Raw genomic sequence first — 26,335 nt, forward strand, 5'->3', positions numbered from 1 at the left:
GAAGTAAAGAAAAAAAAGAAAAAAACTTAGATGCGATTTTGTGCAAAAGATTGTAATGGACGAAAAACACAGAAGTAACATCAAGATAACCAACAAATTGAACTTAATGCAAAAGCAATAAGTAAAGTAAAATGAATCACTTACTGAATGTAAAAGTTCATTATAGGTGAAGACAAATATGATTCAGGATTTAGGCATTTTATGTCAGAATAAGTAAGCTCAACACATTCTGGGTCCTCCCTGTAAGAAAGATAGAGAGCACAAGATAGTAAACTGGAAGCTGCAAATAGTGCCATTAGATGGTACAAAACCTGCATCATCCTTCAATCTTAAATAAATCTCACCTAGAAGGATAATAGATTTTCGTCTCCTTCCTAGAACACAAGTAGAATAGGTCAAACAAGCAGGAGAACCTAAATAATAAATTTTGGATCCAAAACAAAAGAAAATGAACCACACTTTGACAAAAAAATGATGCTCGTGTAGAAAAGGTCTTACCATTCATTATGTGTATCTCCCTGTGTCGACTGAACAGGTTCTATGTCTTCATCATCCAAAAGAACCACATCTTCAATCTGCTATTAAACTTAAAAATCATGTCAGTCAAAAGAAAAAAAGTCCTGTTCAAGACTTATCAAGCTTAAATAATTGAAGACAAAGCTTATTCTTATTAGATGTATCAGGTTCAGATGACCTCACACGTGGAGTAGAATCCATAGACGTATCAGATTCCGAGTCGTAAATATGATTCTATTATCCGCAGCCACATGCAACATATAACCCATACAGATACGAATATTGATATGGTGTGTCTGAGGCATCTTCCGGTAACTACTAGTCTACGCAGCCCGGAGCATCTCATGGGTCGCATTTTACCGCCGATATATTCGGATGGGCCCCTCCATAGCCGTATTATCAGCCAGAGAATACCTCTCAGAGCCAAAGCTCAGCAAGAGATCCGAGAATGTTTATAACCCGGCGCACGTTCCTTATGGGATGAACGTACAAGACTACAATGCTACTTGATTAGAGAGGTAGGCTGATGGGCCTCCTGACTATGCTGATGATCCGGATATTTACGAGAGGCATCGCCACTCGATCCGACTTTAGATATCGGCATGCATGTTGTACTTTAAATGTATGTAATTGATTGGACTATTTTTTTAATTTTCACGCCCCTACTTGATTTGAGGATATTTTATATTTTTCATCATAGTATGCAACATCTCACTAATTATTTTATGATTTGTATCATTTTAAAACAATAAGATGCATCATTTGATTAAACAGCAATCATAAAAACATCAAAAAATATCAAAAAAATATTAAAAAAATATCAAATTAGACTTCAAAATATTGAAAAAGTTCAAAAAAAGTGATTACTAATTAAAATTTTTTGAAAACACCAAAAAAATGGACGTGCCAGTACAGAACCAACATGCTCTACCCGTACCGAGACGGTACAGGTCCGAACCGGTACCAAACCGTACTGGGCGCCGACTGGTACGGGTCCCGGTATCGGTTCGGCGGACCTTGGTCTATAGTATGAGCAGTAAGCTGCAACCACCTAATCCATTTGCTTACACCACCTCTTCATATCTCAGTATCAGGTGCTCACATATCCCCCATGGGGCCTTTGCTCAACCAATAACATTATCTTGTCCAACACTTGGTATCGAGACATAGTAGTAAGAAACACTGATATTGTAGCGGCGGGGAATGGAGCACATCCTTGATGGCATAGGACATGGGGTTACATCCTCAAATGATGGAGAAGGGTGACTACAACAGCCAAAAATCAGGTGATAAAGAAATATGGAGGGGGGAGAGGAAGAGGATTGGTGGTGAAGTGGATGAGCAAGTTAGATAGGAGAGAGGTGGACAGATAGATTCTCTTGAGCCAATGAGATAGCTATAAGTTTCTAGGACATGCTGAGCCAGTCTTCCCAAAAAAAAAAAGCATGGCGTCTGCTTCTTTATACCCCATGTTCCAAAGCGATGGGAATTCAGTACATTTATTTCGTAATAGATGCATTTCTTTTGCCTCCATAAAACATGTGTAGACAAACAAAATATGGTTATAAGGCAAACATCCACATATAAGACATGATTTCGGGTTATCTCTATCATACCTAGCAGAATGACAAACCTAAAATCAAATAAGTATTATATGCAGGACCAAACATGCCAAAAGCAAAACAGGTCCAATTGTCAGTATATGAACCCATTCACTTCCTAATAATTGGGCAAGTTATTGAGTAGCGTTTACAAGCACCATAGGTTGTTTGTAGGGACAAATGAACTAGCATACAAAACATGTGTTTGCAACTTAATGAGGTGGAAGTCATTTTCAACGGATCTAGTTAATATTACCCATATCAAAAAAAGCACATGGTGTCAAATTCTCTTACTTAAAAGATATTTCCCAACAATATTGATATTTGAAATGAAATAATAGACAAATATAATAGCAGTCATACCATGCAATAGAAAAACTATGGTGCACTAGGCAAACATTACATGATAATGGTAAATAAATTATGACACCAAAAAATAGAAGATTCAAAAAAAAAAAAGCAGGCATCACAAGATGTGTAGAGCGAAAAGTAGTTATAAATACAAGGGTATGCAAAAGAAATGATGAGTAGTATTCCAGAATAAGTAAGGGAAAGCATATACACCTTCTTAAACTCCAAATCCAATGAGTCCTGCAATTCAGAAATTCTCTTCCTGAAAGAGAGTAGCATACACGTCAGAAAACCATCATTTTATATTATGAAAGAGCATATAGAGTAGTGTACATGCCAGAATACCTTCTTTCCAGATCATGAAGGACCCTAAGGGTATAGCTAGACCATATTTGATCGCACACACAATAAAAAGCATAAAAAAGAAATCATGAGGCCAAGTAGATTTCACATAGCATATGGTCTGAAAAGAACCAACACTCTTCCATGATTAACAACTAAAAAACCATTTTTGACTGAATCAATTAGCTGGAAAATTAACATGCGTATTCTGCAAATGTTAATTTTTTTGTCTGATAAAAATCCATATAGTTGCCATCAGAATATGCATTGTGCTAGCCTAAGCATAGAGAGATTCAAATTTCATGAATGAAGATGGCAAAGTGTCTTTCTATATTAATATTCACTTATATTTTGTTAACAAGTGTGCAAAAAAAAAAGCTTTATTTCAATAAACTGCTTTTCAAGCATCACCAAAATTATCTTAGACCAAGAAGTTTATCCTAAGAAAAGGCACCCATAGAAACTGTATGCTTTCCAGCCTATTAGATTGCTGGATGGCTTTGATAGAGTGGTTCAAATCTCTTTCAGACCAAAAGCAATTCTAGATAAAACGATGAGTTCAATTCGGTCATTCTCTATACAAGAATAGATCCTAATAGTGTAGGAGTATGCCACCTAAAGACAAGTGCAAATATGCAAAGGACTGCCTGAGCTCGATAGCACAACTTGTAGAACAAAGCTGACCTGATTTTTTGCTTAATACGTGGATAGCACAGCTTTCCTAGAAAATGCTGCCTGAATGTTCCAGCCAAGGTTTAAAGTACCAAGCGTACCAGCCCTGTAGTGACTGGTATGTACCATACCAGCCTTGAGCTGGTAGAACAGACCTCGATGTCTTTGGATTGGGTCTCAATTGTTGTCTCGCACTGGATTGAGGCATATCAATGGTTCAAAAACCAACCATACCACAGCATGCACTACCCGTTAACACACTACATGCCCACTCCATAACAGCAAAGCATGAGTTGATATGAGGGCATCCTATGACACGTACCACATCAATACATGACCAGTACACATCCATACCACAGTATTCTAAATTTTGGAAAACACTCGACACCAAGCAGGATAGCTATAAGCATGGTATGCTGAACCGGCATGTACCGGCCGGTTCAGTCCGTACTAGACCGGTCCGATACAGAGGTGAAAAACGGATGGCATACCGGTGCGAATCGGACCGGTTCACATCGGTACAAGGCCGAACCAGACGGAACATGTACCGGCCAGTTCAGCCCGTACTGGACCGGTCCGATACAGAGGTGAAAAACGGATGGCGTACCAGTGCCATTAGGACCGGTTCACATCGGTACCAGGCCGAACCGAACCAGTTCCATCCGGTTCGGCCAGAACTCGGTGCAAACCGGCACCGAGTCCGATCCACTATGGCATTTAATGCCACTATAGGCATTAAATGCATTGTAGCAATGCTACAGTATCATTACAGTACAGCTACAGTGCAGCTACAGTATCATTACAGTGGCATTTAATACTGAGTTATAGTGGCATTATTAAATACCACTGTAACAGCTACAGTGCAGCTACAGTGGCATTTAATGCTGAGCTACAGTGGCATTAAATGCCACTGTAACAACTACAGTGCAGCTACAGTGGCATTACAATAGCATTTAATACCAATGTAACAGCTACAGTGCAGCTACCGTAGCCGAAACCAGGCCGAACCAGCCGAATCGGTTCGGTGCCTAAACCGGTACCGAACCGGTCTGGGTTGTCACCGATACGCCGACCGGTATCGGTTCGGCGTACCTTGCCCACTTGTTTTTTGGTTTCATGTGAAAGTGATCAAAGTTTGCAAAACCAGTACTGAGAACCGTACAGGTACGTTATTGGTACGATACGATATGCACCTCATATTAAGACAAGTTTTTAATACTTTTTCTCACTCCCAGCCATGGTATTGCTTGAAATAGAGTGGTACAGAGCGGTACTAGGCAACATGGGATGGTTCTGCTTGGTTCAGACCTATAGGCCAGTTTGGTTCATATACTAAACCTAACATTGATAGTTGATACTATGGTCTACCGAACCGGAGTTCAAGTGGTTCCGAGCCAACTCGGTGCAAAACCGGGTCGGTTCGTCTTTTATTTTCTGTTCCCGCCTCATACCGGCCGAAACCCGTACCGAACCGGTCGGATCAGTGCAGACTTGGTGCAAATCAGTCAGCCTGGTCCCGAGCCAGATTGTCATTGTGGACTAATCTGATGCTTTTAAAGCATCAGATTGTTGTTGGGAAGGCCTTCTGTAAATGAAAGCGGCAAAAAAATTTCCGTCACTTTTCTTCCCAAACAATCAAAACACTCGCCGATTCAGCAGCTTAGAAAAAAATCCAAGCCTAAATCAGATGTGCTTACTCTCCCCTATCTCATTTCCTTAATTTTTTTTTTCGAGTTAAAAAAAAAGCTCAAAAATTATAACAAAAGGAAAGATCATGCCAAAATTTTTAATTTGGGCTTGATTTTATTATATGTTGTAGATCTATGGACGATCTACACAATGACATTAAAAAATTTAATTTTTAAATTACATATAATTTTTAAAAATTATATATATATATATATATATTTGGATTAAAAAATATTTTTTTAAAAAATAAAAATTAAAAAAGCTGTAAAATCATAAACATATTTAGGAGTATACAACCTACTCTCTATAAATATTTGGTATCCATTTATTCAAGTTTCTACGCGATCATGCGCACAATGACATAGGCCTAAATTTAAAAAAAAATTGAAAAACAAGTTTTCTTTGATGCATGCCTAAAGGTCTAAAAAAATATATGTAGCATCCATTATTAGGTTTTACATGGATCTGAGCTGGAATTAATTTTTTAAAATATTAATATTTTAATATTATTTTTAAATTCAAAAAATAATTAAAAAAATATAAATAATACCAAAAATTACAAAAAATTAGTAGTACGTATTACATAATTCAGAAATAATTTTTGAGGTTGAAATCATATTTCTCTGAATGTATGATATTTAAACATATTTTTAAATTTAAAAATCATTAAAAATATATAAACAAATTAAAAAATATAAAAAATTAGTATTATGTATTAGATAAATAAGATATATTTTTTGAGATAACAAATTATTAGAGATCATAATTGTGATTAGCTTTTTTTTTGCGAACTTTTTCTCACGACGCTACTCCATCTAGAGTTTTTTTTTGGGAACCACAGCGCCTCGCGCTGTGGTTTTTGAAACCACCGCGTGGCGCGTGGTTTTTGCGCGGCGTGGTTTTAAGGAAGAAGTGGCCCACTCCTTCCCATCAAAAAACAAAGAAGTGGCCGAGAGGCCACTTCATTTCGTGCTGTCAACTCAAAAAAAGAAGTGGCCGAGAGATAGCCAGACTCTAGAGGCCAGAGTAACTAAAATCCAGGAGTGAGCCTCTGAAGAGTAATCAGAGACGGGAAGATTTGAGAGATAGCCCACAAATTGAGAAGGAGGTTCTGCCCAAAAAATCCAGCGGAGACTATTTAAGGTGTGGTTTTTTTGTCCTATGTTATTTCATTAATTTTGTTAATAGGTAACTTAAAAAAAATAGTTTATAAATTACTTAAATAATAAGATAATGCAAAAATTTACTTTATTAGCTTAATTTTTTGATAAGTTGTCCTTTTATGATAGAAATGGAGCTATCAAGAAAAACGAACCCTGCAAAGCGTAATATTGGCTGGTCTTATGGGCGAAGACTTGGAAGTGAGGGGCAACGACACCAGTTTCAATGCAAGTTTTGCGACAAGATTTTCAAGGGAGGAGGGGTAACCAGGTTGAAGCAACACTTAGCCGGAAATTCCGGTGAGGTTGCTACGTGCCGAAATTGTCCTAGCGAGATTCGTGTGCTGATAAGGCAGAATCTCGTTGAGGTCAAAGAAGCGAAGGAGATGGCTTCCAAGAAGAGGGCGAAGGTCGATCGCCGAGCGGCAGAGCCACCTTCCTATCACTCTAGGAAGCCAGAGGAGGTCGAGGATCTAGATGAGGAGGAGGCAGATATTCAGGCGGCCATGCATGCAAGCCTGGATGATCAGTGGCAACAAGAGGAGGTGGCCAGGCATATGGCTCGATTTGGGCCCTCAGCATACGAGTCGGGCGGCGGTTCTGGGAGCACTAGACAAGATCCAGAGTTCTTGAGGACAACTTCAGTCAGGAAGGGCGTCGGCAAAGAACGTGGCCGGATTGCATCTATGCTGGGTAGTTTGGGTAGCCAAAAGAAGTCATCTAGAGGAATTCCACAAGGAGCGACAATTCATGATGTAGATCCGCATGCTCTCCCCAGTAGAGATTTAAGGCAGCAGAGGGTAGACACAATGTGGATGAAGGATAAGAAGAAAACTATGTGGCGAGCTATTGGATCCTGGTTTCACTTCAGCCACATCCCAGCGAATGTGGCAGACAATACATACTACAGGTCTGCCATTGCCGCCATACAAGCTGCCGGTTCCGGTGTAGCTCCTCCAGGCCCGAAGGACATATACGGTGAGCTTCTTGACAACAATAAGGAGGAGCTGGAGATTTGGATTGACTCCTACAAGAGCAAATGGCCCATATATGGACTAACCATCATGTGCGATGGTTGGACCGGTCCGACCAGGCGGAGCATCATCAACTTTCTGACATACTGTGATGCTAAGACCTTCTTCCACAAGTCGGTTGATGCTTCGGCTTATGTGCACAACACCTCGTACATGCTGAAACTTATGGAGGATGTGATTGATCTGGTAGGAGAGGAGAATGTCGTGCAGGTCGTCACTGATAATGGGCCGCAATATAAGGCTGCCGGGCAGGTCTTGATGGAGCGGCGACCACATATTTTCTGGACCCCATGTGCTGCACATTGTATCGATCTTATGTTGATGGACATTGGAAAGATCCGTAAGGTGCAACATACGGTGGAGACAGCCCAACGCATTACCAGGTATATTTATAACCATAACTGGGTTCTTTCACTGATGAGAAAGTATGCAGGGGAGAGATTCTGAGACCAGGAGTCACACGGTTTGCTACCAACTTCATCACACTTGATAGCATACTCGAGAAGAGAGGAGCCCTACGTCAGATGTTTGCCAGTCCCGAGTGGTATGATAGTAGATATTCTTATGCCGGTACTGAAGGAAGCAAGATAGAAGACTTGGTGACGAGACAGCCATTCTGGCAGCGGGCTACTACAATAGTCAAGGCTATCAAATCATTATATGAAGTGCTACGGGCCGTAGATAGTGAGATCTACCCCCAGATGGGGTTTTTGTATCACATGATGGTCAAGACAAAGGATCAGATTATGGAGGCAGATCCAGCACATGGCCGGTCGTACATCAACATCATTGAGCAACGGTGGGGAGCGCAAATGGGTACGGAATTACATCTAGCAGGTATGCTAAGATATAATTATAGTGACAATTATAGTGATGTTATTATATAATTATGCTAAGATAGTCTCGTATATGTGCAGCATACTACCTAAACCCCCGGTTTCAGTACAGCATAGATGGAATTGGTATGGATGAAACACTTCTGGATGCTTTGCGTAATGTGATTTACAAGATGGAGCATGATCCAGAAAAAGCGGCCCTATGTCTTGAAGAGGTAATTATGATTTAGTAATTACCAGCATGTGTAAGTATATCGGCATCTTCAATTATTAACATGGTTTTCTTATGCTTATTTTTCACAGAGCAAATTATTTAGAGAGGGCAGCTACAGTTTTGGCCAACGAGCGGCTGTCGTCAGCAAACACAATATGAATCCAGGTACGTGACACATCAGGAAAACATTCACCTGGTGTTACTTAGTTACTATTATGAAACTATCATATATGTAATTTTCATAAATATTTTTGCAGCTGAATGGTGGGTGCATTTTGGCGGATCCGCGAGAAATCTAAAGCGGATAGCTATCCGGATCCTGTCCCAAACAGTTTCCTCTAGTGGATGTGAGCGCAATTGGTCCACCTTCGCCCTTATCCACAGCAAACAAAGAAACCATTTGACGCAAAAGCGCCTCAACGACCTTGTTTATGTGCATTACAATTTGCGGTTGAGGCTAAAGTGCATCCAAGAGGAAGTGGAGCTCAAGTATACAGATCCGATTTACGGGACCTTCACCGCTGATGACGATGATCCATTACTCGGCTGGCTTGTAGGCCAGCAGCAGGAGCCCGAGCTTGACGAGCCAGGATCGCCTCCACGACCAGCTACCTTCATAGCCACCGAAGCTGGGGTCGATCCAGAGCAATGGGCTGAGCACAATATTCCACGCACTCCCAGAACTGATCAGCTGCAAGCACAGGGAAGCCAGACAAAGAGGGCCAGGAAAGGAAAATAAAAGGTCCCAATAGAGAGTATCGAGGAAGAAACTTGGACTAGCAGCGATGAAGGTTCTGGTGATGATGGATCTTCTAGCCATGGAGGGAGCGGAGGACAGTATGGTACTCATGAGAGACAGCCGGAGGGTGGTCTTTATTTCACCGGTAAGTCCCAATTTACGGATGCTACACAGGATACGGACCATGGTCGACCACCTGATAGATTTCGTGAGGATATCATTGGATATAGAAGACGGGCTCCTCGAGGTCGTTCAGGAAGACAGGATACGACTGCAGATCCGACAACATACGGATACGGATTCTATTATTCACAGCCTCAGCCTGACGAATATGGATATGATGCATTGGATTTTGCTTCCGCCATATTTGGATAGGCCCCTACACAATCAGAAGACACCTTTCAGAGCCAGAGCGTGAGCGAGAGATCAGACAGTTCTTATAACCTGGCGCGCGTTTTTTCTGATTGGATTGATTTGCCTCCTCCTGATTATACTTATGATCCGGATATCTACGAGAGCCATCGGCACTCGTCCCGATTTTAGATATCCTAGAGTACTTTAAATGTATGTAAATGATTGTATCTTAATTTGAAGATATTTTATCATTTTTATGTGTATCATTTTATCATTTGGAACGGGAGGAAAACATAACATGCATCATCTATGTTTCAAATTTGAACCCTAAATTTAAATATAAAAACATCAAAAATCATGAAAAAAGCAATAAAAAAACATCAATCTTCACTTAATTTAAGATCCAACAGAGACAATATTTAAAAAAAAAATTAAAATGTTTGGCTCGTGGTACCGGCCGGTACCGTACCGGTCCGACCGGCCACCGGTACCGTATCGGTCCGGCCGGCCACCGGTACCGGTACGGCGGACCTTGATCTGAGGTATCTTCCGGTAGCTACTATCCTACGTAGCTCGGAGCATCTCATAAGTCGAATTTTGCTGCCGGCATATTCGAATGGCCCCTCTACGGTCATATTATCAACCAGAGGATACCTCTCAGAGTCAGAGCTTCAGTGAGAGATCCGAGAGTGCTTACAACTCGGCGTGCATTTCTTATGGGATGAGTATACAAGACTATAATGCCACTTGGTTAGAGAGGTGGATTGATGTGCCTCCTGACTATACTGATGATCCAGATATCTACGAGAGTCATCACCACTTGATCCGATTTTAGATATCGGTATATATATTGTACTTTAAATGTATGTAATTGATTTTATTATTTTACAATTTTTACGTCACTACTTGATTTGAGAATATTTTATATTGTTCTTTGTAGCATACAACATCTCACTAATCATTTTATGATTTATATCATTTTAAAACATAAGGCACATCATTTAAGTTAAACCGAAATCATAGAAACATCAAAAAATATCAAGAAAACACCAAAAAAATATCAAATTAGACTTAAAATCATTGAAAAAATTCAAAAAGAATGATTATCAATTAAATATTTATAAAACTCTAAAAAAAATTGGGCGTGTCAACACCGGGATCCGGTACCAGCCGCAGACTGGTATGAGTCCCAGTACCAATTTGGCGGACCTTAGTTAATACCACACTAGTACTATACAGTCAGTTCGACAAATCTTGGATGGGGGGAGAGAGAGAGAGAGAGAGAGAGAGTGGTGAGGAACTCTCCGGTTCCTGAATTTGCACAATCAAAATCCTCATGAACAACTCAAAAGAAATAAAGAAAGATGATTGCCAAGATAAACCATTAACACAAGAATCAACAAATGTTCCTTATGGAATCCCATGTACTAAAACACCTAAAACTTGATCTTTCAATACAGATGTGTTTAAAACTTTCAAATTTTCATTATACATGATGATTAAACTGTGAAAAATAAACAAAATGGAAAAAATAATTTGGGAGATCAAAATAGACTTGCCGCTCATGTACCAGCCGACCACAGCTGCAATCAGAGTTGTGCTAGCTGGCATAGTGTTGATGCTGTATGCAACAGCAAATATCATATCTAAATCCTTGATTACAACTAAGTTTTCAATTATTAATGTATTCCATTTTTTTGCTATTGCAAGTCAATTATACCGGTCTTATAAAAAGGAACTTAATGTCTCCTTAATTCATAACAGTCATTATTCTGAACAATAATTTCTTTTGCAGGACAACTATTTTATGATTATCAAGCGTCCAAAATTGCAACATACTGATAAGCCTGAGTCATCTATATTTCAAGATGTTGCCATCAAATGATGAGCCACTTTTATCTATAGTCTGCTTCATACTTCAAAGGGATGTGGGGAGAGCAAAGGAAGCAAAATAGAACCACTGCATTACAGTTTAGTCTGCAGAATGTCATGTGTTATAATCAAATATGGGTCTTCAAGTGTAAACTATCTTATCATCTTAACTACGATTTCGAGATTTAAAGGATTATAAATAGTTTGGTAGGTTGAAGGACAAGCATCATCTTTCTAAACATAAAATCACTTTATTACAATTCGTGTGTCCTAACCTTCAAACCCATTTTCAGTATTCTTACAAAATTCAACAATTGTTCTTGAGATGATTCACTCAATAGAAATGAAATCCTTTAGGGAGACAAAGATTAGAACTTTGAAGTGCAAGAAAAAGCACTTTTTGATTAAATGATTAGGAAATTAAGAAAAATTAGACCATCTCAGGAGTTGGAATGCTAACATCCTGATACCATACCATTCCGGGATAGAACAGATAGGAGCTTGGTACTGGTATTTTTATTCTTGAGTTCTTGAGCCGATGTGATTATTTGTAGGTTCTTCTGAAACTCATGTCTACTTTAATAAACCCTATGAAGTCAAATATCTTACAACTATTTTCAACCTTGTCAGAGAAGAGGTATTCAGATGCTCGGCAAGTCAGAGGGTTTTGTAGTCTATCACCATTCAGATTCCTTCATTATATAACCAAGCTGATACCCCATATTGAACCTCTGTTCAACATTCACCTGCTACAAGAGAGACTCTTCAAAATCCAGCACTTTGAATGTTTCAGCAGTTGCTTCCATATTCATTTCTGCTGACCCAAAGAATTTTCAACTTAATCTTCTTCACCATTATCTTCAGTATTCGTAACAAGTTTCTGTTCTCCTCACTAGCCTCAAAAATTTTCTTAATTAACAAATTGATTTTCTTTATAAATATCTTCAATATTTTAAAAAAATAACATTATTTTACTTTTTGCCTTGCAGATGATCAGCGTTTCCTTATATTAAATAAAACTAGAAATTTCTCAAACCTAAAGAGTCAATTTACTAACTAGTCAGAAGTCTTGTCTAAACAAATTATTAGAAAAGTGAGCTTGGATGTCTTTGTCCACAACAAATTGGTCGATGTCCAATTTAATAACTCTACGGCAAGATGATTATTCAACAAGAACTTTGGGTAGACAAAGACAAGTCAGCTTATTCTCCTCCATCTACTCGTTTTAAGTTTATACCTCAACTAAGAAAGAGCCCAGCATGGTTCCTCTCCAAGCAAGAAACGCTGGGATAGTAAACAACAAAAAAGCTTCCAATCTCAACGGGAATCCAGTAGAATATCTACGTACTGTCTCTAAATTAATTGGCATTCTCAGAAATCAAAATGGAACTCATAGAGGAAATTATCGTGATCAAAATAACATTTGATGACATGATGATGCTGTTCCTCAATAACAAAATTTCAACTTAACAAACACTGCACTTATTCAATGCCCAACCTGCAAACCATAAGATATATAAACACAAGTACACAACAGATACAGATTTTTGCCTTATTTCCTGCAAGACACACAATAGATGTGCCAGACTTGCAAGCTAGATCCAGCAAGCAGCAAGACCTCCCTTTCCAACCTTTGAAGAAAGCATTTTGACAAGAAACTAACAAGTCAGCTTTCCTTTTTCTTAATCCTATCATTTCTCACTAATTTCCATTACCACCACCTAAGGGAAGAAAGAACCTGCTTTGTCATGCATGTACAAATAACCACTATCACCCAGTATTTTAACCTTAGAGGGCACTAGGATGAAATTAATCAGAAGAAAAACCTAATACCTAGTCAGATGGGCCAAACAATCAAAGACCCTATCTCCCAACCCCTTATTGAATCAAAACTAGAAGGGAGGAAACTCGCAACCCAAAAGCAATACAATCTGGATGATTTAAAATGGCCATAATAATCCAGAAGCCTGAAAGGAATAAATTATAGATGGTTATTAAATAACATGGTGAAACATCAACATTTTATCATTGAGGATGCCTGCAAAATTTTCTAAAAATCAAGAAAGCTTGGTTCTAAAAGATCGCAAAGTTTGGTTTGAAATATCAACACACAAAAAATATCTTTGGGGCTTGCATCATCTAAAAAATGTTAAACAAACACCAGATCAAAATAATGAAAAATTGAATAGGCACAATTTAATACAGTTTAAAGAAATCAAAAGGTAATAGTTTGGTTGAATGTAGTATCAGATACTCGAGAAGTTGGAAACATCTTATAAAGCTCATTCACCAGCAAATACCTCTTAGAGAAATGCCTGGGTAAGGTTCTGCCTTCATGCAAAGATAAGTTGGAGACTCTGTCCTTCTGATCACCATTGGGAATTCTCTTTTTAACTTCACTGTAAAAGCACAAAGAAGGGATGTCCGTAAAAGACCTTTTAGCCCGCTGTGAAGACATTCTAGGTGGCTGAAATCCCTCATGCCTTTGCTCTCCACTTTTCTTTAAACTTTTGTGCTTCTCTTGGCTAATAAAACTCAATTCCTTGCTAAATGCAGCATCAGCCTGATTATAAGAGGAAAAATGAGTACCTCTACCAGCAATAACAAAAAGGTAGGTGTACACTTGAGCTAGGTGACTATCGTCTTACCTTGCCTTCAAGCTTTTTAGTAAACGTAAAGGCAAATGAAGATTGTGAATCGGGTTTACATGGTGCAGTGTCGAGGCTGAACTCACTAAACAAATCTGCAACTAAAAGGCATCAGTAACTTGAAATACAAAAATCCATGATTACTTAGAAAAATACCTCCTAGTATATATCAGGTTATCAAATGTCCCCATCTTTCCTTTTTGTGTTGAGGGACAATTTTTTTAAATGATAAATGTCAGTTATCAATTACCACATTATAACAACTGATATACGACCTTTTTACTCTTCCTTTCATTTAAATAATATTTTACAATTCAGATTTCCATGTCAATTAAGAAAACAGTAAAAAGTAATAATCAAATGACACAACTATTTTATCATTATTGTCCATTATTCCCTGGTTTAGCAGCTTATAACAGATGTTTTAACAGCTGTTACCTAATTCTGATATGTTCGAGTTTAAGGTTGAAAGGGGCAACTAATGGCTTTGATATGCGAGATAGTCAATAATGGTCTCAAGGGGGCATTCTGACGGGATAAAAGGTGTCCACAAAATCTTGCTTGCACTGTACCAATAGGTCTTCTATCAAGTTCTTTTCCTGAAAAGGAAAACTAGAACAAACATATGCATATTATGTGTTTTTTGATATAAATTATTAATTTTCATGCACCGATTCTTCTCAATGTTTTAAACACAATGATTTGCAGCATACCATTTTAGTCACCAGGTCATGGGTCAACAACAAATGCAATTAGGCAATGGAGATAAAATAAAAAATCAAAGAGATTCCAGATCTTAAAGCCCTTCTCACTATTTCCATTCTCACTCCATGGCCTGCTCTCTTGTTCTCCACTACCTACAATAACGATGTTGAGACCACCCAATATCTGCCCCTTCCCTTCACTGCTCCAAGGATGAATTCATGCCTCCCTCTCCCCTCCTCGTCACCATGCCCTTCTCTTCTACCGCTCTAATGACATGGCAATGCACATTAGGTATTGCCACAAGCAACCTTTTGCATCTCAACTGATAATCGGGTAATCTTGTGTTTCTTTTTCATCATCTTTAGATCAAAGAGGCCTACTATACCAATTCATCCACTTTTTTTATCAAAAACACTTCCCAATGAAGCAAGGAGAAACATAATTGTTTTTATCCTTCTGTTATATTGACTTAATAATATCAACAGGTTGTTCATTTGCAAAACAGACATTCCACTTTCATTCCTAGCTAATTACAGCTTTTGGTTTTGTTTCAACTCATCGGATATAATCAAATTTATAGCTCTTTAAAACTTAGAGAACCTAAAAGACCTATGAGACAAATTCAGAAGGGAACAAATTATTGAGTGTGGGACCACATCAAGCCAGTAACTGCGCCCAGCATGGATTAGCACATGACCTATTAATTTTGTAATATTTTTAATAAAGAGGCTATTGGATCCATTATTTTTGTTTTGGCATGACACAGCATGTGTGCCAGCACAGCACATATCATACCAGCCAATTATATTCTTCCAAAGGAACAAAAAATGCATTCCACTCTTGGAAACAAGAAGCGGTTGTTTAACTGATAGAAATCCCATTGTCCTTCAAAACTGATGGTGGTCTCCACTATTTAACTTAAAATTGCATTCAAGAAATCAGTTTTTTTAACAACAATGTTCATAATAAATAAATTTTTAAATTTTAAATTTGCGAAAAAAGAATGAACAACTTATAGAAGTGGTTGGTCTTACGAAAAAGACAAAAAGTTGGAAAAACAATTCAAGTTTCCACAAGTACACCAGGGCTCAACATCTAATACTGACCCTTTCTGGCTAGTATACATAAGTAGTGAAGAAACAATACGGCATACTTATATTGAATTCATTCCTCTTCCTATATCTATATTCACTGTAGTCAAGCATACATTCTACATTGTTCATGTTAGCCTAAGTCCAGCCCAACACTCTGCTTTCTGCATGTATCATAAATGTTTTCTCACTAGTTTATATTAGTGCAAAATATGTTTTATGCATAATCTAGGTTCTCTAGCCAGAATGACAAATAAAGCTTATAAGTTAGAACAAGATCAAATTTACAAAAAAGCTAAGATCTAGATGAACTAACCCCAGCAAACATAAAATGAAAAGTATTTTCTTGCAACAGCAATAATAATAAAACTCACCAGATGTTTCTTTGATATTACATTGTCTTGCCTTCTCGCATATTCCATTATCCTACAAACATATTCTGTCATTAGATGAACAAAACAGGTAAACATTACAATAAGCATCCACAAGAAACTCCGATAGTTTGTTCCCCAGTTCACTCTCCAAAGACAGAAAGCCTGAACAAAATTTGTGCCGTTTTCCTCCTGGTGATAAGGGATTCTTGCACCGATCACTATTTTAAGCCCTTTTCTCTCGAAAGATAAATGCTCACGAGAATCTCACATTTAGGACAAGCTCCATACCGTAATGCTGTTACAGCCGACAGTGCATTTTGAGCTGAAACTCTTTATATGTAAGAAATATTAATTAGTTTGCTACCAAAGCTAAAAAAATTCTCAGAATCTTTTCTGTCTTATAAACTCAAGATGCACAATATCCATGTGGTGCGGGCACCAGAATCCAGAAAAGACTCCAATCAATTAACTCAAGGTCACTGTGGCTTTGATCGAGTCCTGTAAATAAATTCAATAAGTCAGAAAGCAAGCCTCAATAAGTCAGAAAGCAAGCCAAGTCAGGACATGTTGCATGTTTCTACCACCACCTTTGCACACCCTTGGAGCACCACCTCGGCATCCACATCAACATCAGCTGGCCACCTCACCACCACTCCAACCAATGGAAGCACGCCAACCAGGATGAAGTCAAGCATAAGGAGCCGACCACATCATCTCATCAAAGAAACCAATGCAACGTCATGCCACCTCATCAGAAGAACCAATCACCATGCCACCTCATACAAGTTGACACGTCACCCAAATTCAAAGTCCAAGAGGTCGGCCACAATTTAAATGCAAGAAAATTTCAAATGGGAGCCAACAACTTTTCAAATCCTCCCCCTTAAAGCCGGCCAACTTTCTTTCCTTTTCTCTAGCAACCAAGCCTTCAAATGTGGAGCGCCATTCATTATGTGTTTAAATTTCAAATCATGAGGAAAGTCTATAAATACCTCCTCATGATATCTTGTAATTTCAATTGATGAATGAATAAAAAGTGCTTCTTTCTTCCTTAGCAATCTTGCTTTGTCACCTTGAGAGAAGGTTGGGCGTGAGGCCCTTGTTCCAAGTTGGGCGTGAGGCCCTAAAGCCACTACCACATCCACCGCTGCCCTACCTCCTCTCGCCTCCTTTTTCTTTTGTGATTTCCATTCCCCTCTCACGCCAAAGTTCTAATCCCTATTTCTTTGCAGATCCTTAAAGTACTCCATGTCATTGGGTCAATTATCCTTCCAAACCAATAGCAAAAGGGCCCTGTTGCAACAGAAGATGAAGCTTGGTCATCCAATCATCAACCTTCGAGAGTGAGATCAAGGATCCTCCTCCAAAAAAATTTCAGAAGTTCAATGTTTGGTAAACCTCAACTCTAGGTCTGATTTATTGAAGGAAGTGTCCTAATCAAGTGGTTTCTCAACCACAACGGTCCATTCTTCTAAGTCCTAAATGAATTAGTACATGCGGGTAACTAGTCTTGAAATTACTATGCTCATGTTAATGTTTTCTTATCCCATATGTGACTGAATTTTCTGCTGCTATTAGGCTAGTTAATCAACATAACTTACTGATAATCCTTATGTTTAAATCCCTCGCATTCATCCCGCATCATTTTTGGTATCAGAGCAAGGTTAATTAGGACACGCACATTGATTATGCTGAAATTCTGCACTTGCTGAAATTTCTGCACTTTCCTGAAATCCATTGATGCCAAAATCCTAGTTTGCATGCCTTATTAAGTTTATGAATTAAATCTGAATATTTCAAATTTTAATTCCGAATTTTAGTTATTAAAGTTGAGATCTGATCTCCACAAATTTAGGATTTGAAGTTAACAATTTCAAAGTTAAATTTGAAATTCTAGGTTTGGGCTCCAAATCTGAAATTTCCAAATCTAAAATTTCCAAATCTGAAATTTCCAATATGACTTTTGCATTCGAATTTCAAAACTTGAAATTTTGAAATATTAGATCTGAAATCCAAATTTGAAATTCAAAATTCGAAATTAAAAATGGGAACTTAAATTGAAACAAAAAAAATTTGAGATTCAAAATTTAAATTTGAAATTTAAACTTGAAATTTGAAATTTGAAATTCAAAAGCTGAAAACTAAAATTCAAATCTGAAATTCAAAATTCAAAAGTTTAAATTCGAAATTTGAAATTTGAAATTTTAAATCTCAACTTGTGTGGACATTTAAAATAGTTGCATCCATCATAAATCATATTAAGGGCACTCTAATTGCAACATAAGGGAAGGATTTCATCACCTTTCCTTAGCCCAAAACAACCACCCTCATAAATCTAGAACCTAAGCCTAATTTAAAACTCAACTAGCCAACTTAACTTAGAAACCACAACGAGTCTTTAGGCTAATTGAATTTGGCTAATTCCTTGCTGTCTAGAAAAGTTCCGATCAGGGTCGTGGCTACCATCTTATCTGCCCAGCCCCGTTAAGCGGTTGGTGTCAGCTAAGTATGGTTAATGGCGGTTACACGAACTCTTGGTCCAACTGGCCTGGGCAAGTGGTGAACCAATTTTGATTAGATAAGTCTTTGATTTAGATTTAGCAAACCCTAGCATAGGCTAGTCATTTTGTTTTGTCTTGAGCCTTGTATGACAACTAGATCAGGATCACCCTACAACCCATCACATACACAACCCATTGAAGCCATGGACCCCAATCTTGAGACCATCCTAAGGACTATGACTGAGCAGTTCAAACAATTGAACAATAGGTTTGATCAAGTTGAGGAGAGGCTAGGAACCCTAGAGGAAAATCAACAGACCCGCGTGGAACCTGAATTGACACCCCAACCCCATCGCCACCTTTTCACTCCTGAACATAATCAGCGACGACCACAACAGGATCATGTAGACCAGGATGAACGAGCCCTTAGGAGTATCAGACTTGATGCACCCTCCTTCGAAGGAAGTCTAGACCCTAAGGTATACATTGATTGGGAAAATGACATGGATCAATATTTTGAGTGGTATGAAATGTCGGAAGAAAGAAAATTCAAATTTGCCAAGCTTAGGTTGACACGACATGCAAGGTTATACTGGGGAAATATTGAGAGGATCACTAGGCAAAGAGAAGAACTACCTATCAATACATGGAGACAGATGAAAATTAAGCTAAGAGAGAAATACGTCCCATTATCCTACGAACAGAGGTTACTAGATCAATGGCAAAGATTAAATCAAGGAGGGAAAACTGTATCTGAATACATTGCCAAATTTGATGAGTTCGCTATGAGGTGCAACATAGTCGAGTCAGAAGCCGTAACCCTATCTAGGTTTAGAGCTGGTCTTAAGGAGGACATTCAAAGGGAATTGTTCTTAAGGGAAATTCATGATTTAGACCAAGCCTACCAGATTGCCAGAGACTGCGAACGATTCCAGAGGGGACCCATTTTTCGACGACCTGAACCCAATAGGATTAGCAACCTTGGAAGCAGGCCAAACCCAAGTTCAAACCCATCACACAGACCCAATCCTATCACTCCACAGGCTCGTAGGGACGACAAAGGAAAAGCCCCTGAAGGTAGAAAGGAAAACAATGTCCCTTGTTTTAGGTGTCATAAAATAGGACATTATGCAAGCCAATGCCCCACTAGAGCGTTACACATAGGAGAAGTAGAAGAAGAAGATCCTGAGACCCTAGAGAATTATGGAGAAGAAGTCTACGAAGCAGAGACCAATTTGGTAGATGAATATGAAGAAGAGGAAGAAATCATTGAGACGTCTGAATTTCTAGGAGTTGTGAGATGTATATTGACCCAGGCTAAAGAACAAGAAGATTGGCGTAGGACCAACATCCTACAAACCTTTATCAAAATAGGAGAAAAAGCCTGCAAAATCATCTTAGATAGTGGAAGCTGTGTCAATGCCATATCAACCAACACCATCAAGAGTTTAGGGTTGCCTACCGTACCCCATCCCAATCCCTATAAGGTATCTTGGATAAATTCGACCTCAATACCCATTAAACTTAGATGCCAAGTCCAGATACAATTCCAATCCTATCAGGAGAAGGTATGGTGTGATGTCCTTCCTATGGGAGTAAGTAGCATTATCCTAGGCAGACCATGGCTATACGATCATGATGCTACCCTGTTTGGACGATCAAATTCATGTTCCTTCAATCATAATGGAAAGAAAATTGTAGTTCACCCTACCCCACCTAAGGACAACATTAAGAGGGGAGCTAGTAGTAGTCTGAAGGAAAAGAAACCTGGATTGAACCTAATCAATGCTAAGGAATTAGAGCAAGAGATCAATGAAGGTTCACCCATTTGGATGTTGGCTGTTAAGGAGACCCTGGACCAAACCCCAGTAGCACACCCTCAAGAAGTGGTTGAAATCTTAGAGGAGTTCAAAGATGTATTTCCTAAAGATCTTCCTGACAACCTACCACCTTTAAGGGACATTCAGCATGCCATAGACCTAGTTCCAGGAGCCACCTTGCCCAATCTACCCCATTATAGGATGAATCCTTCAGAGCACCAAGAATTGCAAAAGCAAGTTGGCGAGTTACTTAGGAAAGGGTTCATTAGGGAGAGTTTAAGTCCTTGTGCAGTACCTGCCCTTCTGACCCCTAAGAAAGATGGCACTTGGAGAATGTGTGTAGATAGTCGTGCCATCAATAAGATTACCGTCAAATACCGTTTTCCTATTCCCCGTCTAGACGACATGTTAGATATGATAGCCGGAGCCACGGTATTCTCCAAAATCGATCTTAAGAGTGGCTATCATCAAGTAAGAATTAGGCCGGGGGATGAATGGAAAACCGCCTTTAAGACTAAGGACGGCTTATTTGAATGGGTAGTGATGCCTTTCGGTTTATCCAACGCACCTAGTACCTTTATGAGGATCATGACCCAAGTTTTAAGGACATTCATTGGAAAGTTTGTAGTGGTCTATTTCGATGACATTCTCATATATAGCAAAACAAAAGATGACCACTTAAATCACCTTAGACAAGTTTGTCAATCACTTAGACAAGATAGCCTCTATGCTAATCGAAAGAAATGTGAATTCATGACACATAGGACTATCTTTTTAGGATTTGTCGTGACCACTGAAGGAGTATCTGCCGATCCCGAAAAAGTCAAATCCATAATCGAGTGGCCAGTACCCAAAAACATTCATGACGTTCGTAGCTTTCATGGTCTAGCCACATTCTACAGGAGATTCATTAGAGGATTCAGCACAATTGTCGCCCCCATTACTGATTGCCTTAAGAGAGGAAATTTTGAGTGGACCAAGGCAGCTGAAAAGGCCTTTAGAGAGATTAAGGACAAGATGACACAAGCACCTATATTGAGATTACCCGACTTTTCCAAAGTTTTCGAGGTTGCCTGTGATGCATCAGGAGTCGGGATTGGAGGCGTTCTAAGTCAGGAAAACCACCCAGTAGCATTCTTTAGTGAGAAATTAAACGATGCCAAGCTAAGGTATTCTACCTACGATAGAGAGTTGTATGCAGTGGTCCAAGCCCTAAGGTACTGGAGACACTACCTTCTGCCACTAGAGTTTGTCCTATACTCCGATCATGAAGCCCTACGTTTCCTCAACTCTCAGAAAAAGTTGAACCCTAGACATGCGAAATGGGTAGAGTACATCCAGGCCTATACCTTCGTCCTGAAACATAAGGCTGGAAAAGAAAATCGTGTTGCCGACGCCCTTAGTAGACGATCTATGCTCCTCACTTCTGTTAGTACCGAAGTCATAGGTTTTGAAAGGCTCAAGGAGGAGTATGAACATTGCCCCGACTTTAAGGAAACCTACCAATCAATCCGTCAAGGACCCTCGAGCCAATTTTCCGATTTTACCATTCACGACGGATTCCTCTTCAAAGGAAATAAGTTGTGCATTCCCCGTACCTCCACCCGAGACTTTCTAGTTTGGGAAATCCACGCAGGAGGCCTAGCTGGTCATTTTGGTAGGAACAAAACCATCTTAGAAGTTGAAGACCAGTTCTTTTGGCCAGGTCTAAAGAAAAACGTTGCCCAAATAGTAGCCCGATGTCGAACCTGCACCACAGCAAAGCAACAACGACAAAACACCGGTCTATACACTCCCCTACCAGTCCCCGAATGCCCTTGGCAAGATATTAGCATGGACTTTGTGTTAGGATTACCCAAAACCCTGAGAAAACATGATTCAGTATATGTCGTGGTAGACCGATTCTCCAAAATGGCACATTTCATACCTTGTTCCCAGACTTATGATGCCTCAAAAATAGCTAAACTTTTTCTAAATGAAGTGGTTAGGCTACATGGTTTACCCAAGACCATCGTATCAGATAGAGACGTTAAGTTCACTAGCTATTTCTGGAAGACCCTTTGGCATATGCTAGGAACCAAACTCAAATTCTCCACTGCCTACCACCCTCAAACTGATGGTCAGACCGAAGTCGTTAATCGGAGTCTAGGGAACTTATTGAGATGCCTTGTCGGTGACAACCTAAGAAACTGGGATCTCCTATTATCACGCGCTGAATTCGCTTATAACAGCTCAGTCAATAGATCCACAGGAAAGAGTCCCTTTGAGATTGTCCATGGATATAAACCTAGGAAACCTGTAGATCTTATTCCATTACCCTCACATGCACGAGTCTCAGAGACAGCAGAATCATATGCACAACATGTCAGGGATTTACATAATGAAATCAGTAAGAAAATTGACATGAGTAACAAAGCTTATGCGCAAGCAGCTAATCGTCACAAACGGGCTAAGGAATTCATTGAAGGAGACTATGTAATGATTAGACTAAAACCTGAAAGGTTTCCCCCGGGAACTATGAAAAAATTGCATGCCCGCAGTGCAGGTCCATTTAGGATATTAAAGAAAATTGAACCTAACGCTTATGTGGTTGACTTACCCCTTGATTTTGGTATTAGCTCGACCTTCAACATCTCAGACCTTATAGAGTATAAGGGACCAACATTGATACCTAGTGAGCCTTTTGATCATGCTCCCATTGAGAGTGAACCCACACCTGAGTGCCCTCCAGCCACATTTCCAGAATCGAGAGATAGGGTTGAACATGTTTTGGATGATCAAGCTATCACCACCCGGAACAAAGGGTACCAACGCTATTTGGTTCACTGGGAGGGTCGACCAAAATCTGATGATTCATGGATTACTCGAGAGGACCTACAGAGACTTAACCCAGATCTCCTAGAAAAGTACCACAGCCAAACCAACCCCTGTTCGACAGAGTCGAATTCTTCCCACCCCGGGAGAATTGGTGCGGGCACCAGAATCCAGAAAAGACTCCAATCAATTAACTCAAGGTCACTGTGGCTTTGATCGAGTCCTGTAAATAAATTCAATAAGTCAGAAAGCAAGCCTCAATAAGTCAGAAAGCAAGCCAAGTCAGGACATGTTGCATGTTTCTACCACCACCTTTGCACACCCTTGGAGCACCACCTCGGCATCCACATCAACATCAGCTGGCCACCTCACCACCACTCCAACCAATGGAAGCACGCCAACCAGGATGAAGTCAAGCATAAGGAGCCGACCACATCATCTCATCAAAGAAACCAATGCAACGTCATGCCACCTCATCAGAAGAACCAATCACCATGCCACCTCATACAAGTTGACACGTCACCCAAATTCAAAGTCCAAGAGGTCGGCCACAATTTAAATGCAAGAAAATTTCAAATGGGAGCCAACAACTTTTCAAATCCTCCCCCTTAAAGCCGGCCAACTTTCTTTCCTTTTCTCTAGCAACCAAGCCTTCAAATGTGGAGCGCCATTCATTATGTGTTTAAATTTCAAATCATGAGGAAAGTCTATAAATACCTCCTCATGATATCTTGTAATTTCAATTGATGAATGAATAAAAAGTGCTTCTTTCTTCCTTAGCAATCTTGCTTTGTCACCTTGAGAGAAGGTTGGGCGTGAGGCCCTTGTTCCAAGTTGGGCGTGAGGCCCTAAAGCCACTACCACATCCACCGCTGCCCTACCTCCTCTCGCCTCCTTTTTCTTTTGTGATTTCCATTCCCCTCTCACGCCAAAGTTCTAATCCCTATTTCTTTGCAGGTCCTTAAAGTACTCCATGTCATTGGGTCAATTATCCTTCCAAACCAATAGCAAAAGGGCCCTGTTGCAACGGAAGATGAAGCTTGGTCATCCAATCATCAACCTTCGAGAGTGAGATCAAGGATCCTCCTCCAAAAAAATTTCAGAAGTTCAATGTTTGGTAAACCTCAACTCTAGGTCTGATTTATTGAAGGAAGTGTCCTAATCAAGTGGTTTCTCAACCACAACGGTCCATTCTTCTAAGTCCTAAATGAATTAGTACATGCGGGTAACTAGTCTTGAAATTACTATGCTCATGTTAATGTTTTCTTATCCCATATGTGACTGAATTTTCTGCTGCTATTAGGCTAGTTAATCAACATAACTTACTGATAATCCTTATGTTTAAATCCCTCGCATTCATCCCGCATCACCATGCTGTCACCGAGACAACAAATTATTATGCAGTGCAATTGCTAACCACAATTTTCCTTCCAAGTCAGCACCTCAACTGAATAATTCCCTCTCAACTCTTCTAATACTACTCGTAACATTCTTCAAGCTTCTAGTTTATCAGGACATGCTTCCATCGGCGATCAAAAAAATATTAATGATAACAACACCAAAGAAGAGGAGAAACCGGTGCTGTTCATAAGACATGATTCATCTTTCTGCTCGCCGGTCCATCTTCCTCACCCCAAAAAGCTCAAGGAAAGGAATTATCTGTATCTGTCTCCATGTTCATTCATAAATTCCTTTTTCCTCACTCTAGTGAGGCATTACGTTTCTTATGATATAAATTAGTCCAACTCCCTAATCGTTTATTCAAGAATTTTCTTGAAACTACCAAAGCCCCTAACAAACAATACCCATATAGCTCTATTCCTTTCAACGCTATCTATCTACATACCTTCTTGATCTTTGCAAGCGTCCTTCGGTCGCGCTCGTCGTGGAACTTCCGGAGCCTGGACCGCAGTTTCTCCCCTCGGTCCGGCAGCCTGTCCAGCATCGGCGAGGCAAGATTCTTCACCGCCCGGTTGATCTTCTCCTCCAGTACGTGATCGGAGATCTCCGCCAACATCCGCGCGTCACCCTGAACCGTTTCCGCCCCTACGCCGCCGTCCGCCGCGTCGGCGACCACCACCACCTCCGGCGGCGGGGGCTCGTCCCGGCCGGGGAGCAGCTCGTCCCAGTCCAAGTTTAGGGGCTTCTTCGCCATCGCTCCGTCCTCCAAACCGCCAAGGCGGAATTCCAAGTGAGGGAGAGACCGATGGCTTTTATTCTTATACGAATGTGAGAGGGTCTATGGGGAGGCGCGCACGAAGTGTGAAGGAATCGAAGAGAGGAGTCATGTGCGGGTGCGGCGCACGAACACTTTTCGTTCAAAATTACGAAGACGGAGGACGTTCTTGAATAATAATAATAATAATAATAATAATTCAAAGAAAACGTTCCCATGGAAAAAAAAAACCGAAAAAAATCTTGGCCGAGATCTTATTTGGGAATATAGTATTGATATTTCTGTCAAGATGCTTCAAGGTTCGTAATTAATCTTTAATTTTTTAAAAGTACTACCGGGCGCTCTCGAATAATATCACCTCCTGCCACTTCCAATTCTAATTGGAGAACCCTCAAAAAATTCGGATGGCTCCCTTCTAATCTCAAAAAAAATAAATTTGGAATCTCCAATCATTTTCCGATCTTCTTCGTTTGTTTCATCAGTTTGTAATTGAAAAGTGTATATATATATATATATATATATATATATATATATATATATATATATATATATATATATATATATATATATATATAATATCAAACCATGCAGAGCCATTGTATTGTATAATTGCATCAGGGCTATGTCAAAGAATGCCTGAACTTATGGCGGGCTGGACTTGGGCCCGGCCCATTATTAGCCTATCGCACTAAACCATGCGCACAACCTAACCCACGGGCTCTCCAAATCCCGGTAAACCTCACGGATTTTGAATGTTAAATCCCGCCACAAATGAAGCTAAGCGCCAACCACCGACCAGCCTGCCCTCACAAGGGAATGAGACCTA

The 26,335-nt window shown here is 39.7% G+C and overlaps 2 protein-coding genes across 7 annotated transcripts in view; one reads left to right on the top strand and one right to left on the bottom strand.

Moving 5' to 3' along the window:
* LOC103715955 (ubiquitin-like-specific protease 1D) overlaps positions 1–25,629 on the bottom strand; it is a 44,417-nt gene extending 18,788 nt beyond the window's left edge. For 2 of the 6 annotated variants that reach the window (XR_015968835.2, XM_088704393.2), the window contains exons 1-8: positions 25,180–25,629; positions 16,199–16,250; positions 14,029–14,123; positions 13,681–13,943; positions 2,682–2,730; positions 499–578; positions 345–374; positions 145–240 (exon numbers count right to left, since the gene is read on the bottom strand). Coding sequence is in view for 5 of the 6 variants with exons in the window: in XM_088704393.2 (XP_088560519.2) it covers positions 145–240; positions 345–374; positions 499–578; positions 2,682–2,730; positions 13,681–13,943; positions 14,029–14,123; positions 16,199–16,250; positions 25,180–25,488 (974 nt within the window). In the remaining variant the exon portion in view is untranslated. The remainder of the gene's footprint in view (positions 1–144; positions 241–344; positions 375–498; positions 579–2,681; positions 2,731–13,680; positions 13,944–14,028; positions 14,124–16,198; positions 16,251–25,179) is intronic. The other 4 variants (XM_039125630.3, XM_039125631.3, XM_039125632.3 and 1 more) reach the window with 4 other exon arrangements.
* On the top strand, positions 6,687–11,393 carry LOC148714785 (uncharacterized). Its single transcript, XM_089927387.1, has 5 exons — positions 6,687–8,202; positions 8,283–8,416; positions 8,505–8,580; positions 8,673–8,968; positions 11,304–11,393. The coding sequence occupies exons 1-5, from the start codon at positions 7,890–7,892 to the stop codon at positions 11,391–11,393; spliced, it is 909 nt and encodes a 302-aa protein (XP_089783513.1). The 5' UTR covers positions 6,687–7,889.
* Positions 25,630–26,335: the final 706 nt, after the last annotated feature.

This window comes from Phoenix dactylifera, chromosome 1 (assembly GCF_051530095.1).
Source record: "Phoenix dactylifera cultivar Ajwa chromosome 1, Ajwa_hap1_PhDact_Kaust_v1.1, whole genome shotgun sequence".
Taxonomy (NCBI): Eukaryota; Viridiplantae; Streptophyta; class Magnoliopsida; order Arecales; family Arecaceae; genus Phoenix; species Phoenix dactylifera.

Bases quoted from the DNA above. Each gene is read 5' to 3' on its own strand.
- LOC148714785 (XM_089927387.1), top strand. From the start codon at position 7,890: ATGTTTGCCAGTCCCGAGTGGTATGATAGTAGATATTCTTATGCCGGT. The intron at 8,203-8,282 runs GTATGCTAAGAT...GTATATGTGCAG, and splicing joins TACGGAATTACATCTAGCAG to CATACTACCTAAACCCCCGG. The intron at 8,969-11,303 runs GTAGGCCAGCAG...TTTCTTTTGCAG, and splicing joins ATCCATTACTCGGCTGGCTT to GACAACTATTTTATGATTAT.